This window comes from Emydura macquarii, unplaced genomic scaffold, assembly GCF_026122565.2.
Source record: "Emydura macquarii macquarii isolate MOO-44397 ecotype Brisbane River unplaced genomic scaffold, CSIRO-AGI_Emac_v2 contig_3113, whole genome shotgun sequence".
Classification (NCBI taxonomy): domain Eukaryota; kingdom Metazoa; phylum Chordata; order Testudines; family Chelidae; genus Emydura; species Emydura macquarii.
The window spans coordinates 6,138,754-6,157,491 of NW_027133250.1; the positions used below are offsets into that span (position 1 = coordinate 6,138,754).

An 18,738-nucleotide genomic window follows, 5' to 3' on the forward strand; every position below is an offset into this window, starting at 1 on the left:
CACATACCCAATGAGTTGCAGCGCTGGGACCAGAACCATGTCTCCTGACCCCCAGATCCAGAGGTGGATTCACTCAGCTATGCAGTCTGGGACTCCCTGCCTCTCATTTAGGTTCAGTGAGGTGTTGGATGGACACTACTTACTTACTTACTGGCAGCATTCCTTTGTGGGGAGGAATGAATCTGATTAAAGGACTCCTGCATGGACCAATGGCAGAGATCCTGGGGCTTTGAGAGCGGCTGGTGATTGGTGAAACAGCTGAGATGTACCCCTATTCCCACAGGGAGCTCCTCTCTGCTCCCTGCTGGACACATCCCCCATTCTCTACGCTGCCAGTGGCACGTCGGGGACCATTCATCCACAGAAGAGTCCAGGTGGGTGGGTTACATACAAAATAAAGAGACATTCATTGTTCTCAGGTAAAGTACAACCTGCATTTTAGTTTTACACTCCAAGGCCAGGCAGCCAAGGGGAAGAGCAGCCACCAACCCAGAAGAACCGCACAAAACAGGTGGGGGGCGTTTACGACATGGAAAGGCCCCAGCCACGGCTGTCTGACAGATCACGATCCAGAAACGGTACACACAGTACTTACAGTTTGAATCCCAGCGCAAAAAACTGGAGGCTACAGCTCCACGAGTCGCTGTGACGGGAGCGATGCTGCTGGGATGGGGGGAAAGGGGTGATGTTTTACACCACCGGTATTTCAGCGGCCAGGTCATGGATGAGGCTTTGAAGGGTGGCGTTTACTAACTGCCTGGGGATGGTATTTGACAGGAAGCTCTGCTCTGACACGCAACTATGGATGGCAGCATAGGCCAGGTCCCATCCTCTGCAGCTGGCTGGACCTCAGTTCTGCAGCGAGGCCCCTTGACTCTGCATCATTCTGGTGGGAATTTTGTCCCAGCCTCAGCTGAATTAAAGAATGGAGACACAAAAGGCACTTAGCAACTGTGGGATCAGCCCCTTAGCTGGATGTTTCTGCTAAAATGAACCGGCGTTAAATAGTAATGTTGACATTTGGACATTCAGTCTTCAGTGTAACATCCCACTGAAGTGAACGGGGCAGTTCACACCTCTGAGAGCTATTGCTTCAGGCTGGTTGCACACTCAGGTAGACACCCCTGCATTGGTTACACCTGGGTCACAATTTTAAGATTTTGTTTGCATTCGTGAGGACTAGAAACAATTTTCTCTAATAAACACTGAGATTACGAAGCAAATTCTGCAGCAAGAGATGCATCCCGTGTGTGAGACACAGGGCCCCAATCAGAGCTTCCCATGTGGTTCTCTCAGTATCTCCAGGTTAAATCTGCTCAGTTTACAGTTAAAGATGGATTTTTCCTTCCAGCACCTCAAACTTTCCCTGGGATCTGACCTGAGCTGGGTTCCTCCTGCTCACGCAGCTCCAGGAATAAAGACTCTACAACTGAAGCTCTGTTAGTTATTCTGTTGCTCATGCACGAACCAGAAAAGAAGCCAGCTCCCTCTCCCACAACAGACCTGGCTCTGAAGCGGTACCAGAGGTGAAAAGTAGGAAATACTCACTTTCTGGCAGTAAAGTCTACATGTGGGACTCAGAAGACACAGGGGCAGATCTGTTGGCTGAGCTTTTTCAGGCTGAGAGCCTGGTTCTAATCTAGCTCATCCCAGTTTTACACTGGCAGTGCTCTCTGGAGTTACTCCTGATTTACACTGGTGTATCTGAGATCAGAATCAGGCCCTAAAGTCACCCTTTCAGCATTGACAGTGAGCAGAGTAACAGCCTTCTTCTATGGAGATGTCTCGACTGGGTTTGGATTTTCCCAAGAAAGCCATGCAGCCATGTTAGGTCTCTTGCAATGGGACCAACCGACCAACGCATTGTTTCCTTTGTAACTCTCTCTCCTGTCCTCAGTAGCTCCCAGGGCATGTACAGGGTCATCTGACGTTTGAAAAACGGCTGCCATCCACTACCTCATGCCAGAGACATGCAGCGGATGCACAGGGCTCTTGAGCATCTGATTGCTCTGGGCCACGGGGTTCTGAGCTTGGGCACTGAGCAGGGGAAGCGTGTTTGTCAGTCAGTCAGTCAAGAGTAACTGACAGCCATGGCACTAACCCGTCACTGGGCTTTGATTACTTTCATTCACAGGGAAGCACTGCAGAGATCACTATGCACCAGAGCCCTACTCTGTGGTTTAATGGGAAACAGGCCTAGCAGGCTGATGCACATTCAGACTTCCCGGACCTCTCCTTTGCCTCCTGCCCTGGGTTTGCTGCCAGGTACTGGCACGGCAGGGGCTTTAGGGAACTGCTCACCCACTGCACTTTCAGCTAGAGATGGGCCAGGGCCGCAAGGCTTAGATCCGGATCCAAACTCCCTCGAAGTCTGGGGAATTTGGATCAGGATTTCAGTCCAGGCCCATCTCTGTTTGCAGCCTCGCTCCGTTCTGCCTCAGCATCCTCAAAAGGAACCCGCTCGGGGTGAGCGGCGGTGGCGCAGATCCCCACGCACAAGCCTACGAGGACAGTTGCAGCACCGGGTGCCCGGAGGCCGCTCCTCCACGCTGCTTGGCTTGTTAGCGAGCTCCTCTGGCCCCCTTGTGCCAAGGGCCCCTGTTCTGAAAAGCCCCTTGGGCAGGGGGAGAGACCGAAACGTCCTGGAATTCAGGGTGCAGGCACTTGAGAGCACTCAACGCACTGGCCTGCAGATTAGGGAGCGGAGGGGCTACTGCTTCTCTATCTTGACATGGTCACCAATCATCCGTCTGCGGTAGGTGGCCAGGAAGACGTCATTGTCCCTGGGGCAGTCACGGTGGCAGGAGCACGTCTTGATGAACATCATCTTACGCTGGAAGAAGTCTCCCTCCGGACACCTGAACTCCACCTTCGCAGTGCTGGTGGCGTGGGGAGTGCAGCAGCGGTCGTCCGTGCAGCTGCCACAGAACTTGGGGCGGTAGGAGCGGGTACTGGTGCAGCCCGAGAACTCAAAGCGGATTCCCTGGCGGGGCTTCACGGTCCGCACACACTTCTTTCCTTTCTGGGGAGAGAGCAGTCATAAGGAAAGGGTTAACCCTGCAGGACAGGATCGCGCTATCTGGAAAAAGCTGCCTGTGTAGGATAGAAAAAACCCTAAAGGAAATAAAAGTGTTTTTGTTGGGGCTGAAATTCATTGGTGTTCTATGAAAACATTTCAAAATTATTCCCCCCCCCCCCATTTTTGGAAACATTTTGTTTCGTTACAGTGAGAAAAGTGTCTCTCTCTCACCGACTCAACTGGGAGAGAGTAAAGCAGTAAAATACAGTGGTGGGGAAAATAGATTTTAAAAGTGAGAAGTAGAATTTTTCCCATCAAAGTGAAACAAAAACATTTTGTTAAACATGCTTCCTATGTTTAAAAAAAAAATGGAGGAAAAAATAGGGAATTTTAAAGAAATCAAAACGCTTTGGCAAATCACTTCAACTGAATCCAAACGCCATTTGTCACCGGATATTTGTTTTTGGTTTATAAAGCTTTTGACTAGCTCTAGCTACAGGACTTGATCCTGCTGGGAGCCGATGCTCAGTTTCCACAGACGTCAGTGGGAGTGGAGGGTGCTCAGCACCTCTCAGGACTGGGCCCAGTATATGAAGCAGTAATAGGGGGACTGATTTTCCTTCACTTCCCTCTCCAAACATCCCCTACACTTTGAGGGCTGGCTGGCTGAGGCCACATCTAGTAGTGTGCTTCATGGACCTGCAGAGCATCGCCGGCCCAGGCCCTTGGGATCCATAGGAGTGGCACCTGCCTATGCCAGGGCTGAATTGGGCCTTTGAATTTAACCAGGAGGGGCGTGAAATGACCAGCATCTTAGGGAATGAGCTGGTAGCCTCCTGACCATGTATTCATAGTTTCAGAGATTGTAAGGCCAGAAGGGATCATTAGGTCATCTAGTCCGACCTCCTGGATTGAACCGATGTTGTGCTGCCACCCGTGCCCAAGGCCTCTGCAATGGCAGGGAATTAGTTAGGTGAGACGTGGCCAGATGATCCTCATGAACGAGCCGCGCCCCATGCTGCAGAGGAAGGTGAAACCCCCCACGGTCCCTGCCAATCTGACTTGGGGAAAAACTCCTTCCACACCCTAAACCTGGAGATCAGTTAAACCCTGAGTGTCTGAGCAAGACCCACCAGCTGGCATCTAAGAACAAGGATTCTCCGGAACACCTTGAAGCGCTGGTTCCCCCCGTCTCGGGTCCTGTCTGACACCTTTAAACTCTCTAAGGTTTAATCCTGTCATAAAGGGATACGGAGCCGTGTGTTCAGACTACGTTGGCACCGCCAGCCTGGCGCACACAGTCCCCGTGCTTTTACCAGCCAGAGGCCGCCTGTGCTCCCAGGTCAAGGGTTGGGAAAGGCCATCAGCCACTGACCGCTGCGTATTCAGCCTCCTCCTGCTTTGTCCTACCCACCCCAGCCCTGCTCCTGCCCAGTCTAGTCTTGCAGAGGCTGGTGGCCCCCACTTCTGACTTCCCCCAGCAGCCAGTACCTTGATGATCTTCTCCATGGGAAAGTCGCAGGGCTGGACCATGCAGAGCCGGCTCTCCTTCTCCAGGCGGCACTGGGGGTTGTCATTGGTGACGCGGGTGGAGAGACCCATCCCACAGCTCTTGGAGCAGGCGCTCCATTCGGTGGTCTGGACTAGGCAATTCTCCTGGAGGTTGTTCAGCTCAGGCCTGGACGCTGGATTCTCCCTGTAAACTGACCCAGGCCAAGGGAGACACAAGAGAGCATTCAGGGACCTGGCACGTTAAGGTCCATGGCCAGATGCAAAGCAAGCGACCAGCTGGGCCTTGCTCTGCTGGGCAGCTCGCGAGTTGGCACTGTCTTGCTCTCCAGTGATGAGAGGCCGGGGGGAGTAATTGAGGCCCTCCCAGACCAGCTCGCCCTTTCAGACCGAGAGTCAGCAGGGTCTGGTCTCTTTTCCCTGCTTCTGTCAGCTCCGTTGAGGCCTGGTCTACATTACAGAGTTAGGCTGACCTAAGGCAGCTGACGTCGACCTAATTATGTTAGTACCCGTACCAGGCTCCCAGCAGGGAGCAGGGAATTGAGAACCCAGGCGGCAGCTGGGCTCCTCCCGGAGAACTCCACGCGGAGCTGAGAGCCCTCCCCTCCCTACAGTCAGGGGATACGCACCACCCACAGGAGGACATGAACCACTGCAGTAATTCCTGCGGTGGCTGTAAATTGACCTAATCCTGGTCGACTTCAGTTTGTAGTGTAGACGTGCCCTCAGTGCAAACCCAGCTCTGATTTGGTAACTGGGTGACATCTGAGACTTCCCCACTTTCTGGGGGTCATGAAAGGCACCACCAGGACTTCTGTAGAGACGGATGCTCTGTAGCCACAGCACAGGTGTATGCAGCACAGTCAGCAGCAGTGCCAGCCTCGCCTTCATTCCTTAGCTCCAGCCAGAGGTGATTAGTTGTTAACCGAGGTGGACTGGCCAGATTCAATGTGGCTAATTCAGTTCTGCCCCCACTAGCTTCCTCCCCGGCAGGATACAGTAGCCTCTTTCCCCTGTTATTACAGGCACTCACATGAAACCAGCTCCTGGTGCAGAACTGGTTGCCCATCTGGTGGCAGACCCAGAACTGGTCACAATTCATCACCACTCCACAGTGATGATAGAGGGGAGAGGACTCTTCCCTCTACCAAGCTAATCACTGGTTTCTAGAGAGAGGCCCCTAAGAAAGCCCCAGATCTGAATATCCCAAACTATGGGCAAGTTTGGATCTAACTTCATGGCTTTGGGCCCATCTCTATTTCCCAGCTAACAGCTCTTCCCTGACAGTGCGCTTGGCTGCACTCCCATCAGTCTGTCACACACCTGCCAATAAATAAATCCCCCTTCGACTGCACATTCCTAGTTGTCACCTACCACCCCACACTGGAATCCATACAGGGTATCATCGAACAGCTACAACCCATACTTGCTGGGGACCCCATCCTGAAAGAAATCTTTCCCGAACCCCCACTTCCAGCTTTCAAACAACCCCCCAACTTCTCCAAGCTCATCCGAAGCAAACTCCCCACAGACCAGGACCCACCAACTCAAAGGGGCACCAGACCCTGCGAGAAAAACAGATTGAAGACCTGAAGACCTATCTTCACTGCTACAATCCTCAGCAACCCCCCCCCCCCCCCCCCCCCCACACACACACATCTTTCCAGATCCATGGACCCTACACACGCCTGTCACAACATGTGGGGTACCTCATCCAGTGCACTAGCTGCCCCAACAAAACTGTGTGGGTGAAACCAGACAATCACTGCGCTTTCGAATGAACTCACACAGGAAAATGACAGAAGACAAAACCACCACATCGCCTGGTGGGTGAGCAGGCCTCACAAAGCGATCCCTCTATATCTGACCAGCCTCAAAAAAAACCTGCACGGCACTTTCAGAAGATGAGCCTGGGAGCTTAAATTCATAACTCTACTAGACACTAAAAATCTTGGCCTGAACAGAGATGCTGGATTTAGGGCTTATTACAACAATCTATGACCCACTAACCCCCCTTTTTGTCCTATGACTGTAGAGGTGTTAACGGGCTACGCTACCTTGAATGGTCCCTTGAAACATGTGCTAGCTAAACTATCTGTCCCACCTTGTATTTAGCTGTGACAGTCTGAGTACCTTTCCCAGACCTGAGCTCGAAAGTTCTCGTCTCTCTCAGCAACAGAAACCGGTCTGATAAAAGATATTCCCTCACCCACCTGGTTGCTCTGCTCACCTGCCATGGCCGTTTCAAAGTGATTTTCCTGGCTGCCCCCTTCACAAATCCACTCCTCGCAGCACTGGTTGCGCAGGTGCACCCGGCGGGGGTTCGGGCAGTCCGGGGAAGGGAGCCGCAGGTCGTCGGAGCATAGGGGGATGCAGCCGATGGTGCCGTCCATGCAGATGCATTGCAGCTTGCAGGTGGGCTGGAAGCTTTCACCGTTGTGATAGATCTTTCCCAGAAGGTCACAGGTCGCCCCCTCCTGGGCTGTAGGGAGAGACGATGGGGGAGAGGGGCAGGGAAAGGGGAGTGAGCTGATGGGGTGATTCAAGCAGAAATGATCCGCTTCCTCCAGGGATTACGTGCTAGCCAGAAATCAAAGCATGTTAACATCAGCCATCAAGGAGAGACCCTCGCCTCCCCCCACCCCCGTCTGATATCTAGGACTCCTGGGGGAAGCAGCCAGTTTCGAATCCTTTTCTTGACTGCTCGTATGAGGGGATCCTGAGCTGAGGTTGACCCTGAGTTCACCAGGGACCAAGCTGTGACCCTCCCCCCCAGGGTAAGCAAACCCTTCTAACTGAATTTGCATGGCTAGACAAGGGCAGCTTCACCTGCAGCGAATTGAGTCCCCATCCAGAACTGAGGAAGTGCGGGCGTGACCTCTCTGGTCATAAACTAACCAAGCAAACCAGTAATACCCAGGGGTAATTAGCTGCATTCACTAGCCCCATGTCTGAGACGGGCGGGTAAAATCCTGCCTCAGTGTGGGGGATGGACCAGGTGACCTTCAGGTCTTGTCCAAGCCTATGTTGCTAGGATTCCAGCTAAATGCTTTGGAGGGACAGTGCTGCAGAAGCATGAGATGCGACGTGAGGCTCTGTTATTTTAGGTTACAGCAGATGGGACTCGCACCAGGCAGGACTGACCCCAGCAGCATTGAGATCTACAGTACTGGGCGAGTGCCCAGGTGGGAAGAAACTGGAGGTTCAAGGGATGAGGAGTAATGAAGAAGCCAGCTGACGCTGAGGAATGCTTCCTGCACGCAGAGCAAGGAAGGAATCCCTGGAGGAATCCAGGGCTGTTACCTGGCGTGCTCTGTGGTAGAGAGCAGGTCACCTCATATAGTAGATTTGTATTTGAAGCAGGGATGCGCTCAAGGCCACACCTCAAATGCCCCGAAGTTCAGGGTAGTTTGGATCCAAGTCTTTGGTTCTGCTCCATCGCTTAGGGCCAGGTTGTGATCCCCATTGACAAGACCATTCATGAGTTTCTTAGATTGTAAGCCCCCTGGGGACTTGCTCTGTGTTTGTACAGCGTCTAGCACTCTGGGGTCCCGGTCCATGACGGGGGCTGCTAGCTGCTACCATAACACAAATAAATAACTGCTCAGCCGTGTGAGCAAGTGGTTTGCAATCTGGCTCGCGATCATCATAGCAAACTCTTCGCTGCTAGGGGAGCTCTGACTCATCCTCACTGACCTGGTTCTTCCAGAGACGAGTCTGAAAAGGATGCAGCTAACTCGGTGCAAGTGGAGTCTCTAGCATCTGGCTTGCTGGACTATTTGGGATCCTGAACCCTCGTTTCTGAAACTTGTCTTCCACGTCCCAGCCCCACCTGCTCGCTGAGCTAATACCAAACAGTCTGATGTTTGTTGGAGAAACGTCTTCTCCTGTTGGATGGGCTGCTAAGTGGAACCAGCTCTTTACAGCCATCCAACTTATAAACAGAGTTTCTCTGGATCTAAGAAAGTTCCCCAAGTCAATGGCGTTGTTGTGCAAGACACATTCCTGATCTGACACATGAGCCGAAGCTTTGCTGCCAGTTATCGCTATAAGACAAAAAGGCAACATTCCTCCGAGTGCAGTACATTTTAAAGGTGACTTGCAAAAGGAAAAGGCAAATAGGGTTTGTTTGTACCCTTCCAAGCATTCTTCACGAATCATGAAGCCTTCCCTCCCCCTACCCTCCACAATTTTTTCTTCCATAAGGCACCTGGGTCTTATCCATCCTGATTTTCCTGAAAGAATCTGTGTGTGACTGGAGACCTGGCAGGGTTGTGACATCAGATGCCGTGCAAGTGAAACCCAATCAAATAAAAATCTTACTTTTCCTCTCAGGCTGTTTAAAGCTTTCTGGTTGTGGTTTGGTTTTGTCGATGCCTATTCAACTCAAAGGCCTGAAAGACACTTGGGAGAAAAGTGCTCTTTTTCAAAGATTGAACATACCAACCCTTCAACTGAGAGCTGAGAATTCTTCCTGCCCATGGCACAGACTTCCAAAAAGTTCTCCAACAAAGCCAAGGAACCTAAAACATAGTGCTCCAGATATTTCTAAGTTAAGGAGATCAAGCAGATCCAGCCCCTAATTAAAAAGGAAACTTCCAGATCTTCTTTACAAATCATAAAGCGGCAAAGAAAAAAAAAAGGCACAAACCACTGTCTTAACCACAAGTCCAGCCTTCCTCATATGTGCTGCATGATAGTCCAATACAGCTTTATCACTGAGCCAGGTAAGGGACCATTTCCTTTGGTGAGAATGAAGAGCAGCAATAAACAAGCAGCCTGTCTTTGCAGCATTAATCTAAAGGCATCCGAACATCTTTCTTGCCTTGACTACAATATGCCAAAACTACAGCTGTTTATCTTAGTGCAACATTTCCTGTTGTCCATCTTTTCAGACACACACTGTAGCCCTTGTATCAGCTTACAGCCTCATGTTTGTATAATTGATTTTAACACTAGCCCAGCACAGAACATTCCAGCCCTGCACTACACAGCGTTCTGAGAAGTGGTATGAATCACAATCCATCTCGTGATGTGTTTGGGATGGGCTCATTCACATGGGGGAAGGAGGTGTCTTCCCTTTCCTGAACCCCTTTCTCAGCCATGAAGCACATTGTTCTGATTGATGTGATGTTCAGACACATGGATCCCTGCAACTTGTTGGGTCTAGTGAACCTGTGGTCATCCCTGCCTGTGGACCAGGGCTTCCCTCCCTTTATAGGACATGTAGGCCCAAACTGCAGTGTAGTTCTCTTGGATGGTTCAAATGCCAACATGCTCCATGCAGATGGAGTCCCTGTGGGCGAGCAATACTCAGCAGTAGAGTTGGTCAAAAATTTTCCAACAGAATAGTTTTCCACCAGAAAATGCTTACTATATTTAGTGGCAATGTATCAATTCTGTTGAATTGTTCTATGGGAAATTATCTAAATGTTTTGTTTAAATAAGGTTTGTTGCCTGACCTTTTTCAAGGTTAATAATGTTTGGACTGATGGCCAATTGATCTGACTGTGATAAGGTTCTTACCCCAGAATCAGGCTACACAGAACTAAAAACTATGGAATTTAATATCTTGTGAGACGCTTTGGGGCAGATGACAAGGACACTCACACGGAGGGCAAAGTAAAGCATTAGATATCTTATTAAAATAATGAACAAAGACAGAAAAGACCCAAGCCACATGAAAAGGTAGAGAAAATACAATACCAGGGTTATCTGTAGTATCATTCTTTGCATAAGCTCTTAGAATTGCATACTCTCACCCCTCCCTGAGGACCTGGTGTTAAGAGACAAAAAGCCAGGCCTGTCTCCAGTGTGCCACGGTGTCTGATGGTCTAAGTTCCTCTGTGAATTGAAGGGTCAAGTAGTAGAAAGCAAACAGTGATGGGAGAAGCCCAGAAAGATCTAAAGACCACATGGCGGCTGCCTTATTGTAGGGCCTGACCATCATCTTCTCATGCTCAGTCCTCCTGGCCCAAATTTAGCCTTTTCACTCACATAATACTGAGGTATACTTATTCTACAGGTTAACATACTGATACATGCAACTATCAGCTTGGCTTATGCTCATACCCATCGCCCCGGCTTATGGGGATTTGTGGTTATTACTTCCATGTTCCTTGCAGTAGCATTTACTGGTACATTCTAACTTGCACCATTGAGCAAGCTCTCCATAGTTCCCAAAATCTAAAGGTAACCATTACGCCATTTGCTTATGCCAACAGTTAGGGCTTACTTAACCACATCTTTGCTAACTTATGCTTAAGCTAATGTCTTACAGGATACAGTCCTGTAGGTTTCTTGTATTACAACTGAATGTAATGAAAACTAAATATAATGAAGGCAAACCAGCGATTATAACAGGCAAGCGCTACAGGCTGCAGGTTGAAATACTGCCTTTCAGCATATGTTATGGAGCTGTGTTCTGCTACCAAACATTTTGATTTCATGTTTCATGAAAAATTCTGAGATTTCAACTTTCATCCCAGTTTGGGATGAGACGAAGTCTCAGGATTTCTTGCATGATGGAAATTCAGCCAGCTCTGCTCAACAGCCTTTTCCAAAGATTTCTGCTCCTAAATACAAAATGATCCCTGAATGTTTCTGGTAGCTGGCTACCAAAATGACAGGTCCTGGGCAGCTTTTAAAGCTTGCCGGGAAAGAAGATAGATTTGCTCCTTTTCATTCTCGCGTCTTAAGGGAAACATTTCTGCCATGCTAAAAAATGTGTTTGGGCTACATCGTGCTTTTTCAGAGCCTTGTTCAAGTTGTCCTAGCCCATCCCACCCAGATCTGGGAGAAAACCATCCATTTCCCCCTGAACATGGCCATTTTCATCTCTTTTAAAACTTTCCTTTCATCTCAAGCCCTCTTGTCCCTTCTGTTGTACTGGTCACTTTGTTCTTTCAAAAGGATCCTTCCACCCAAGGAATTGCATCCTTATCGCCAGGATTTTATTTTGTTTTCCAAAATCCAATCAGCCAGTCAGGCCCTTTCATTTAATTCCAGAGACTTTATTTTCTTGTTCTTCTGGTCCAATTACGGTAACACGATGAATCGAGCTACCAGAGTGAGAAGGTTCCTTTTTTATGCATTCCACCCAGCCCCACGCCATCCATATGTCCATCTCAAAACATCTGCTTCCAGGTGACAAGACTTCTGTACTCCGCCACCCAGAATGTTACAGCCTTTAAATATGCAGTCGCCACACACTTAAAGGTCCATACATGACACAAACAAGCCTGCCAACCATGAGCTGTTCCCACCTCTGGATTTCCTGGGGCATCCTGTGGATGTGTCTTTGTTTTCAGCTTTCAGCTCCTTGGGGAAGGAGCTCCCTCTAGCTGTGATTCATGCACTACACTGCTCTGCACACTGTTAATAACCCTTATCCTCATTACTCCCCCTTTCCTTTTCCCCTCATGCCGTGGCTGGTACCACATCCTTATGGTTTTCCCTCTAATATTTTTAGAAGCTCCTCTTTTCTTCCCCTGTTCCCACTGCCAAAACCCTAGTTCTCTCTCATCTGGACTCCTGTTACCTTCTCTTCTCCAGCCTCTCAAACTTTCTCCTCTTCTCTCTATCCAATACCCAGTATCTGAAGTCATCTTCCACTTCCACCGCTCCATTTGTCACCCCATCCTCAAGTTCCTTCACTGCATCCAGCTGCTAATGTGCTGAGATATCAACGTGATGGTTCTGACAGGGTTAGTAGAAGCAACGATGGTGCAAATTTTTCAAATAGGTGCTCACGGATTCCGAGGCTGAAATCCTTGCCCCACTGAAGTCAATAGGAGTTTTGCCAGATAATTTTAATTTCCCATTTTAAGGCCAAAAGGGACCATTGTGATAAATCTTGTCTGATCTTCTGCATAACACAAGCCAGAGAACTCCACCGTGTGATACCTGCATCAAACCCATATCTTATGGCTGAGCTAGAGAACATCTTCGAGAAAGACATCCAATCTTGATTTAAAGTCTTCAGGTGATAGAGACACCACGACAGCTCTTGATGAATTGTTCCAGTGGTCACTTACCCTCACTGATAAACACGTACAACTGATTTCCAATCTGAATTTGTCTAGTTTCGACTTCTAGTCACTGGATCTAGTTCTGCTTGTGCAATGCTTATGTATGTGCGGTGACCAAGCCAGCTGTTCTGAGAACACTACAAACAAAAATGTAACAGATCGAAGAACGTAAGACTGATCAAAGAAGAGGACAACCAGCTTTCGCAGGTTGAACTCGGCAGTTGAATTCTTGGAAGCAAGTGAAAAATTAGCGCATAGTTTGTACATATCACATAATCAGCACAGTAAAATCAGCAGCTACAACAAATAACCTGCGGTTCTATTGCCTCCAGGTAATTCTGAAATCCTGTGGTGGAGCACTAAAGATAGCTAGAGTGAAGATTGTGTGAGGGTTTCTATTAAAACACCATTTTCAACAGTTTAAAAGTTTCCAAAACTTTTACCTCTCAGTCAGTGTTGTGGTAGCCGTGATGGTCCCAGGATATTAGAGACACAAGGGGAGTCAGGTAACATCTTTTATTGGACCAACTTCAGTTGGTGAGAGAGCCAAGTTTTTGAGCTTGTTTCTCCCTCACCAACAGAAGTTGGTTCAATAAAAGATATTCCCTCACCCACTTTATACCTCTCAGGCAGAAATTTTCCAGCCTTGGCATCTGTCTGAGGGCAAATTTTTTTTTTTTGGAATGTTTGAGCCAAAAATGATTCAACTGTTTTTTGGGGAGGAAAACAAAGAAAAGGGGGAGGGAGGAAATATACTTCCTCCATTATGGGAAAAAAAAACCTTGTTTTTTTTGGTTTTTTTAAATAGTCCTATTGGCACAATTGAGAGACTCCATGAGGAGTCTGGTGAAAACAGGTTTGCATTTGCAGTTATCAGGGTTTTAAAGGCTAGTTGGTGCATACACACTACTTGGCAAATTATTTTTTTTGGCCATTTTTATTAACATCGTAAACACAGATGGGAAATAAGATGTAAATTTATCATGGTGACAGCAATTAGCCATTGGAACAAATTTACTAAAGTCATGGTGGACTCTCCATCACTGATAATTTTTAAAATTAAGATTGGACGTTCTTCCAAATGCTCTAAGAATTATTATGAGGAAGTTCTCTGGCCTGTGCTGGGCGGGAGGTCAGACCGAATGATCACAAAGGTCCCTTCCGGCCTTGGAATCTCTGAACACGTGTGCACAGTGGTTGTAAAATGCTATCGTTAATGGGATGGAGTAGAGAATTCTGATCCGATTACAAAAGTAACATTACTTTACAATAATGATCCAAAATAGCCGCAATCATTGGAGGCACTTTGGCCTCTTCCTGTTCTCTGCCCGTGGCTCACAACTGATTAGTTGCCTGAAGACTGAAATGTTTTGATCTAACTAGCGTCTGATCTGCGACATAAGAGGTCAGATAGATGATCAGATGGCTCCTTCTGGCCTTGCACTTGGTGAAACTATGGAAAATGTCGGCATTTCCAGTAGAATCAGTGCAGGGATTGATGCTGTTGCTGGAGATTTTCAAAAGACACAAAGGACATTAATGCGACCAACTCTTGTTGGAAGTCTATTAGAGCTCGGCACAAATGGGAATTAGGGGCCCTTGAAAATCTCCCCCACTAAAGTGTAGTAGAAAAATCGGTTTCTCTCTTATGGGGAACACTTGTACCACAGGGAACCAGAACTAGAGAATGGTCTCCCTTTGGTTTGGGATTTGAGCCGGAAACACCTGCTGGGAGAAGAGGATGGAGAACAGACTGCCCTCACAGACCTTACCCTGGTTTTAATCCCCGTCCAGCACTATCATCAGCAGTGCTAAGCGTGATATATCAATGTCGATAGAGAGAGAGGTGTTGGATCCAGCAATCCAAATCCTCTGCCTTCTGAATTCATGTAAGGAGTTTGTATCTGAGATTACAATTTGAGGTTACAATTTGCGCCATTTAGTCAGTCACATACTTAGAGGATCCACCACTAGTTTCAGAGGGGTCACACAGGCCACATAGGGAGGCCAGTTTACACACTTGTCTGAGCTGCTATGGTTTGTCCCCTTAAGGAAGTCCAAAGATGTCCCTGTGGCTCTCCTGTGGTCTATGAGGCCCAGGGCAGGGCAGCTTCATGATAGAGGGATACACAGATGCTCACCTAAGCAGATCCCACTGTCTCTGTGGATTTTGGAGAAGTCGCAGTAGAGGCCCTTGTGGTGATCGCAGGGTTTCTGAAGGGAACACAGCTCACCCAGCTGCCGGGCACAGACTTTACAGCATCCGCAGGCATCCCGCACGTGGCTGGTGCCGACAGGGCATTCCAGCGGCTGGGAGGGGCACTGGCACGGGTACGAACACGCCTGCGACTGTGCCTGGAGGACAGACAAGCCATGAAAACAAGACCCTTCCTCGCACAAAGCAGCAGGCTGGAGACATTAAAAAGTGCCCCAATCTTCTGGCCCCACCCCCAGCTCAGCAGGATAAACCCATCTTTCTTCCTCTCCCCTCCCCCCTCCAGAGTGGGTGCTGTGAAGGCCCTTCCATGCAGCTCCAGCAGACTCCAGATGAGCAATGCCTGTCTGACCCGAAGTTCAAGTGCAGTTCAGGGAAAAGGAATCCCCCTTGGAGGCAACACCAATGGGTCAAGTGAACACTTGGAGTCCCACCCCCCCCCCCCCACACTCTGTGGATGTGGTCCTCTTCCCTTTGGCAGTAACGACAGCAATGGTCAGACCTGGCTCTTTCACCAGTAAATCTCAAAGTACTTTACAAAGCAAGGCACTGTCATTATTCCCATTTTACAGAGGGGGAAACTGAGGCACCAAGTTGTGAACGGCTTAGCCCAAAGTCAACCAGCAGCAGAGCCAGGAATGGAACCTCGCTCTTCCAAGTCCCAGTGCAGTGCTATATTCACTAGGCCATATTACCTCTCCAAGCAGGGCTTGAGAGATGAGCCCCACCTTTTGCTGACCTTAATGTAACCTCCTTCCTTGGGACCTTACAAAAGTAATGCCTTCCCTGCTCAAAGGACTTCAGAGATGTCCTTCCCTCCTCTCACTAAAACCCACACTTCAGTATTTCTGCTGTTTGATTTCACATGGTAAATAGGGCTGGGCTGGATCCAAAGGATGGGTATGCTCACATGGTAAATGCCGCCGAAAGTCTGCATTGCCACTTTAAGAGATTTGTGGGGCCAGAGTCTTAAAGCGGCAACACCTTCCCATCCAGAACCCTGCCACTGAAAAGGAAAAGTCGTCCTCAAGGATGGCGAAGTGGTAGTGCCGTGATGCTCAAAAATGGGCAGAGTGGAAATATTTGGCTGAGAGCATTGTATGGCCCCTTCAAAGTACCTAGGATACTGCAAGTGAAGTTGGTGATTCAGTAGGTGGCAGCCTTCCCGCAGAGCCAGTGCTGAACCAATGCCCCAGCTGCTGGACACAGCCTCGTTTGGAGGAGATGTAAAACCAAGGTCATTAAAGGTACTAAATTTCAAGTAATTAAAGATCCCCCTTTTCATTAAAAAAAAAAAATCTGTGTTAATCCCAGCATCCTGGCTTTCCCACGTGGGTAACTACATCCTGCCTACCAAATTCCCACTATATAGCTTCAACAGGATATCTGAAACTTTATTTTCCGAGTTTAACTGCTGTGGGATGCCCCTGTGCATGACTAGTCATCTGCTATGTTCTGCCCTAGAGGCTGCTGCAGTTGCAGGGGCGAAATGATCTTTGTGTATTGTTCGCACGGGTCAGTTTAAGCTTACAACAAGTTTTGAGATATCCGTGTAAAGTAACAAAACAACCAAGTTCATACATAGCTGCTGTTGTCACATCTTACCCAACCCCTGCCGGTAAAGCATCTTCCTTGCATAATTTTGTTTTGTGACCAATAACAGTTGTCAGTAAAACTTTTCCAGTTGCTTTGCCTGCTGCTCACAACCGCAGTTCTCATTTAATATCACATGGAGTTAGGAGCTTCCAGCTGCTTTCTACTCTTGCAACAATGAACACAGTATAGTATAAGACAGGAATCTGTCTGAATCGGAACCCACAAGACCTCACCAAGTTTCATCCCATTCAAGAGGAATGAAGTCTAATTCTCTTTGAAAACTCCTAGTGCAAAATCTTCTGGTAAGAAAGCCTCTACCACCACCCTACTGCCTGTAACACACCCATTCTCAGACTGTGGTCGGAGGATCACTTGCCAAGAGCAGGCAGGATCTGTTTCCAGCTGTGAAGCTGCATTAAAAGAAGCTGCCAGTACTTGAGCACTTTCCTCTATTTTTCGGAGATGCAATTGCTGTAGTTGCTGAAGGAACGAGTAATTCAATCAAGAGTAGGTGGAGAGGTGGATACAGGGGAGGTGGGTACCTGAGATCATGAATGGGGGTGGTGAATTTCAGACACAATCTCTATATGAAGGTGTGGCCCATGCACTGAAAAAGTTAGCTGCCGCAGGTCTATTAGCGGTCTATTTAAAGGAACACTCAAAAAGTCTCTCACGTGTTTTTAAAATCCCCAGTGACAATCTTAGATTAAAGCCAACAGAATTTGAATCATTTCCTGACCTTGTCGAAGTCAGTGCTGCTTGCCTCCTTTTCCAACTTCACCAAGAGAAACTAAACTGCTCTGTTTCACTTTTGTGTTTATAGGCAGCTCAACCTTCCAATCAAGGGTGGCAGAGAAAAGATAGCCTAGTGGCTATGGCACAGACCCAGATAATCTGAATTCTGTTCCTAGCTCTGCCACAGACCTGCTGTGTGACTTTGCATCATGCATGTCACCTCGGCACCTCACTTTGTTACACAGTACACCTGGCTCCACCGTGCATTCAGACTCCAGTCTGCTTCGGTTTTGCTCCTTTTAACTCCTGCTAGTCTCACAGGGCCAACAGAGCAGCGAGTGAGTTGGAGTCTTTTCTGGCTCATCCACTATCAACAGTGAGCAGAGACAAGGCCCATCTAAGGTAGAGAATAGCTAAGACTGACTGAGCAGTGCTGGAGTGGCTACCTGGAGTCTTCTCGCTAGCACTTCCCACTAGTTATTCCACTCTCAGGCCATATTAAAAGACAATAATAAATTAATTATTTTGCAGTACTCCTGAAGACACTACCTCACTCCTGCCCATATACTTTCTTCTAGAAACTGCCTGGATACAAAGCAGAGGAACCCATGTTCTAAAGTTCGGCTCCAGATTCAGACTTCCCCAAGGAACTGTGGGTATTCAGATCCAAGGCTTTGCAACAGACTTGTGCATAATACAATGTATGATGTTTTCAACAGGTTGTGCTGTAGGAAGCGGGTGAGAAGGGAACCCAGGCATCCGATCAGACAATGCACATTTCGTCTTCCTCCCCTTCACAAAAGTCTCTGGCTCTGAAGTTCCATTCTGTTGTACTTTTCAATGGAAGAGGCCCCACTTCTCGTTAAAGGCCTGATCCTGCTTCTGTTGAAGTCAATGGCAAATGTCTACAGACTTCAGTGGAAATAAAATTGAGCCAATATTATGGATCAGAGCTACTGGAATTGGGCGGGGGGGAAGGAAAGAAGCTAAACAAGATGAGTTCCCTGCTTCTGGTTTTGCTGGCAGCTCTTGCACACATCACAAACATCAGTTGGAAAGCTGCCACTCCTAGGAGCCCTGAGCACTGACTGAGCTGCAGTTGTGGGCAAAAAGCTGACTAGAAGAACCACATCTCTGAGCCGCACATATATTCTCCATCACTGGCTCCCAGGTCCCATCTGCTCACCTTACAAGTCAAAACAAGATTTTCCTAACTGTAGGCTGAACCTAGGTATCTTGAAGGAGAGAGATGAGTAATGTTCTTTCTGCTTCACATAATCCTTAGCACCGGTGAGGGCTCTGGGCTGGGGTGGGGGAAACCAGCTCACATCTCTGCAGCTGCTGATTTTGCAGCATGGACAGCAGAGAAATCTTGGGCTCGACCAGTGAACCAAGTGGATCTAACCCCAAGGAAAGAGCAAACGCAGGCAATGTCAAAGGGTTCTTTATTTTTAAAAAACCTGATTTTTGGATCATGATCCCATTCAAAGAGGTGGGGAAAAGGTGTCGTAAGGCTCAAGGAAATGTTTACAAAGCACCCTGGGTGCCTGGGATGAAAGGGGCAAGATAGAGGCCAGGTATGGTTAATGCTCTTTGTATGGTCTGACAGTGAGAACAGCTAAGGACAAAGGAGG

General features: G+C 48.3%; 1 protein-coding gene across 1 annotated transcript; it reads right to left on the reverse strand.

Annotated features, from left to right (window-relative positions):
• Window positions 1–417: 417 nt before the first annotated feature.
• LOC137141752 (CCN family member 2-like) lies at window positions 418–14,804 on the reverse strand. Its single transcript, XM_067530836.1, has 5 exons — window positions 14,700–14,804; window positions 6,759–7,010; window positions 4,511–4,722; window positions 2,684–3,022; window positions 418–913 (listed from the first exon to the last, which is right to left on the reverse strand). The coding sequence occupies exons 2-4, from the start codon at window positions 6,919–6,921 to the stop codon at window positions 2,711–2,713; spliced, it is 687 nt and encodes a 228-aa protein (XP_067386937.1). The 5' UTR covers window positions 6,922–7,010; window positions 14,700–14,804; the 3' UTR covers window positions 418–913; window positions 2,684–2,710.
• Between the last annotated feature and the right edge of the window lie 3,934 nt (window positions 14,805–18,738).

Excerpts from the sequence above, each read along its gene's own strand:
- LOC137141752 (XM_067530836.1), bottom strand. The coding sequence starts at position 6,921 with ATGGACGGCACCATCGGCTGCATCCCCCTATGCTCCGACGACCTGCGG. Across the intron at positions 4,723-6,758 it reads CTTTGAAACGGCCATGGCAG|TTTACAGGGAGAATCCAGCG; the intron begins GTGAGCAGAGCA and ends GGCCTGGGTCAG. Across the intron at positions 3,023-4,510 it reads CCATGGAGAAGATCATCAAG|AAAGGAAAGAAGTGTGTGCG; the intron begins GTACTGGCTGCT and ends CTCTCTCCCCAG.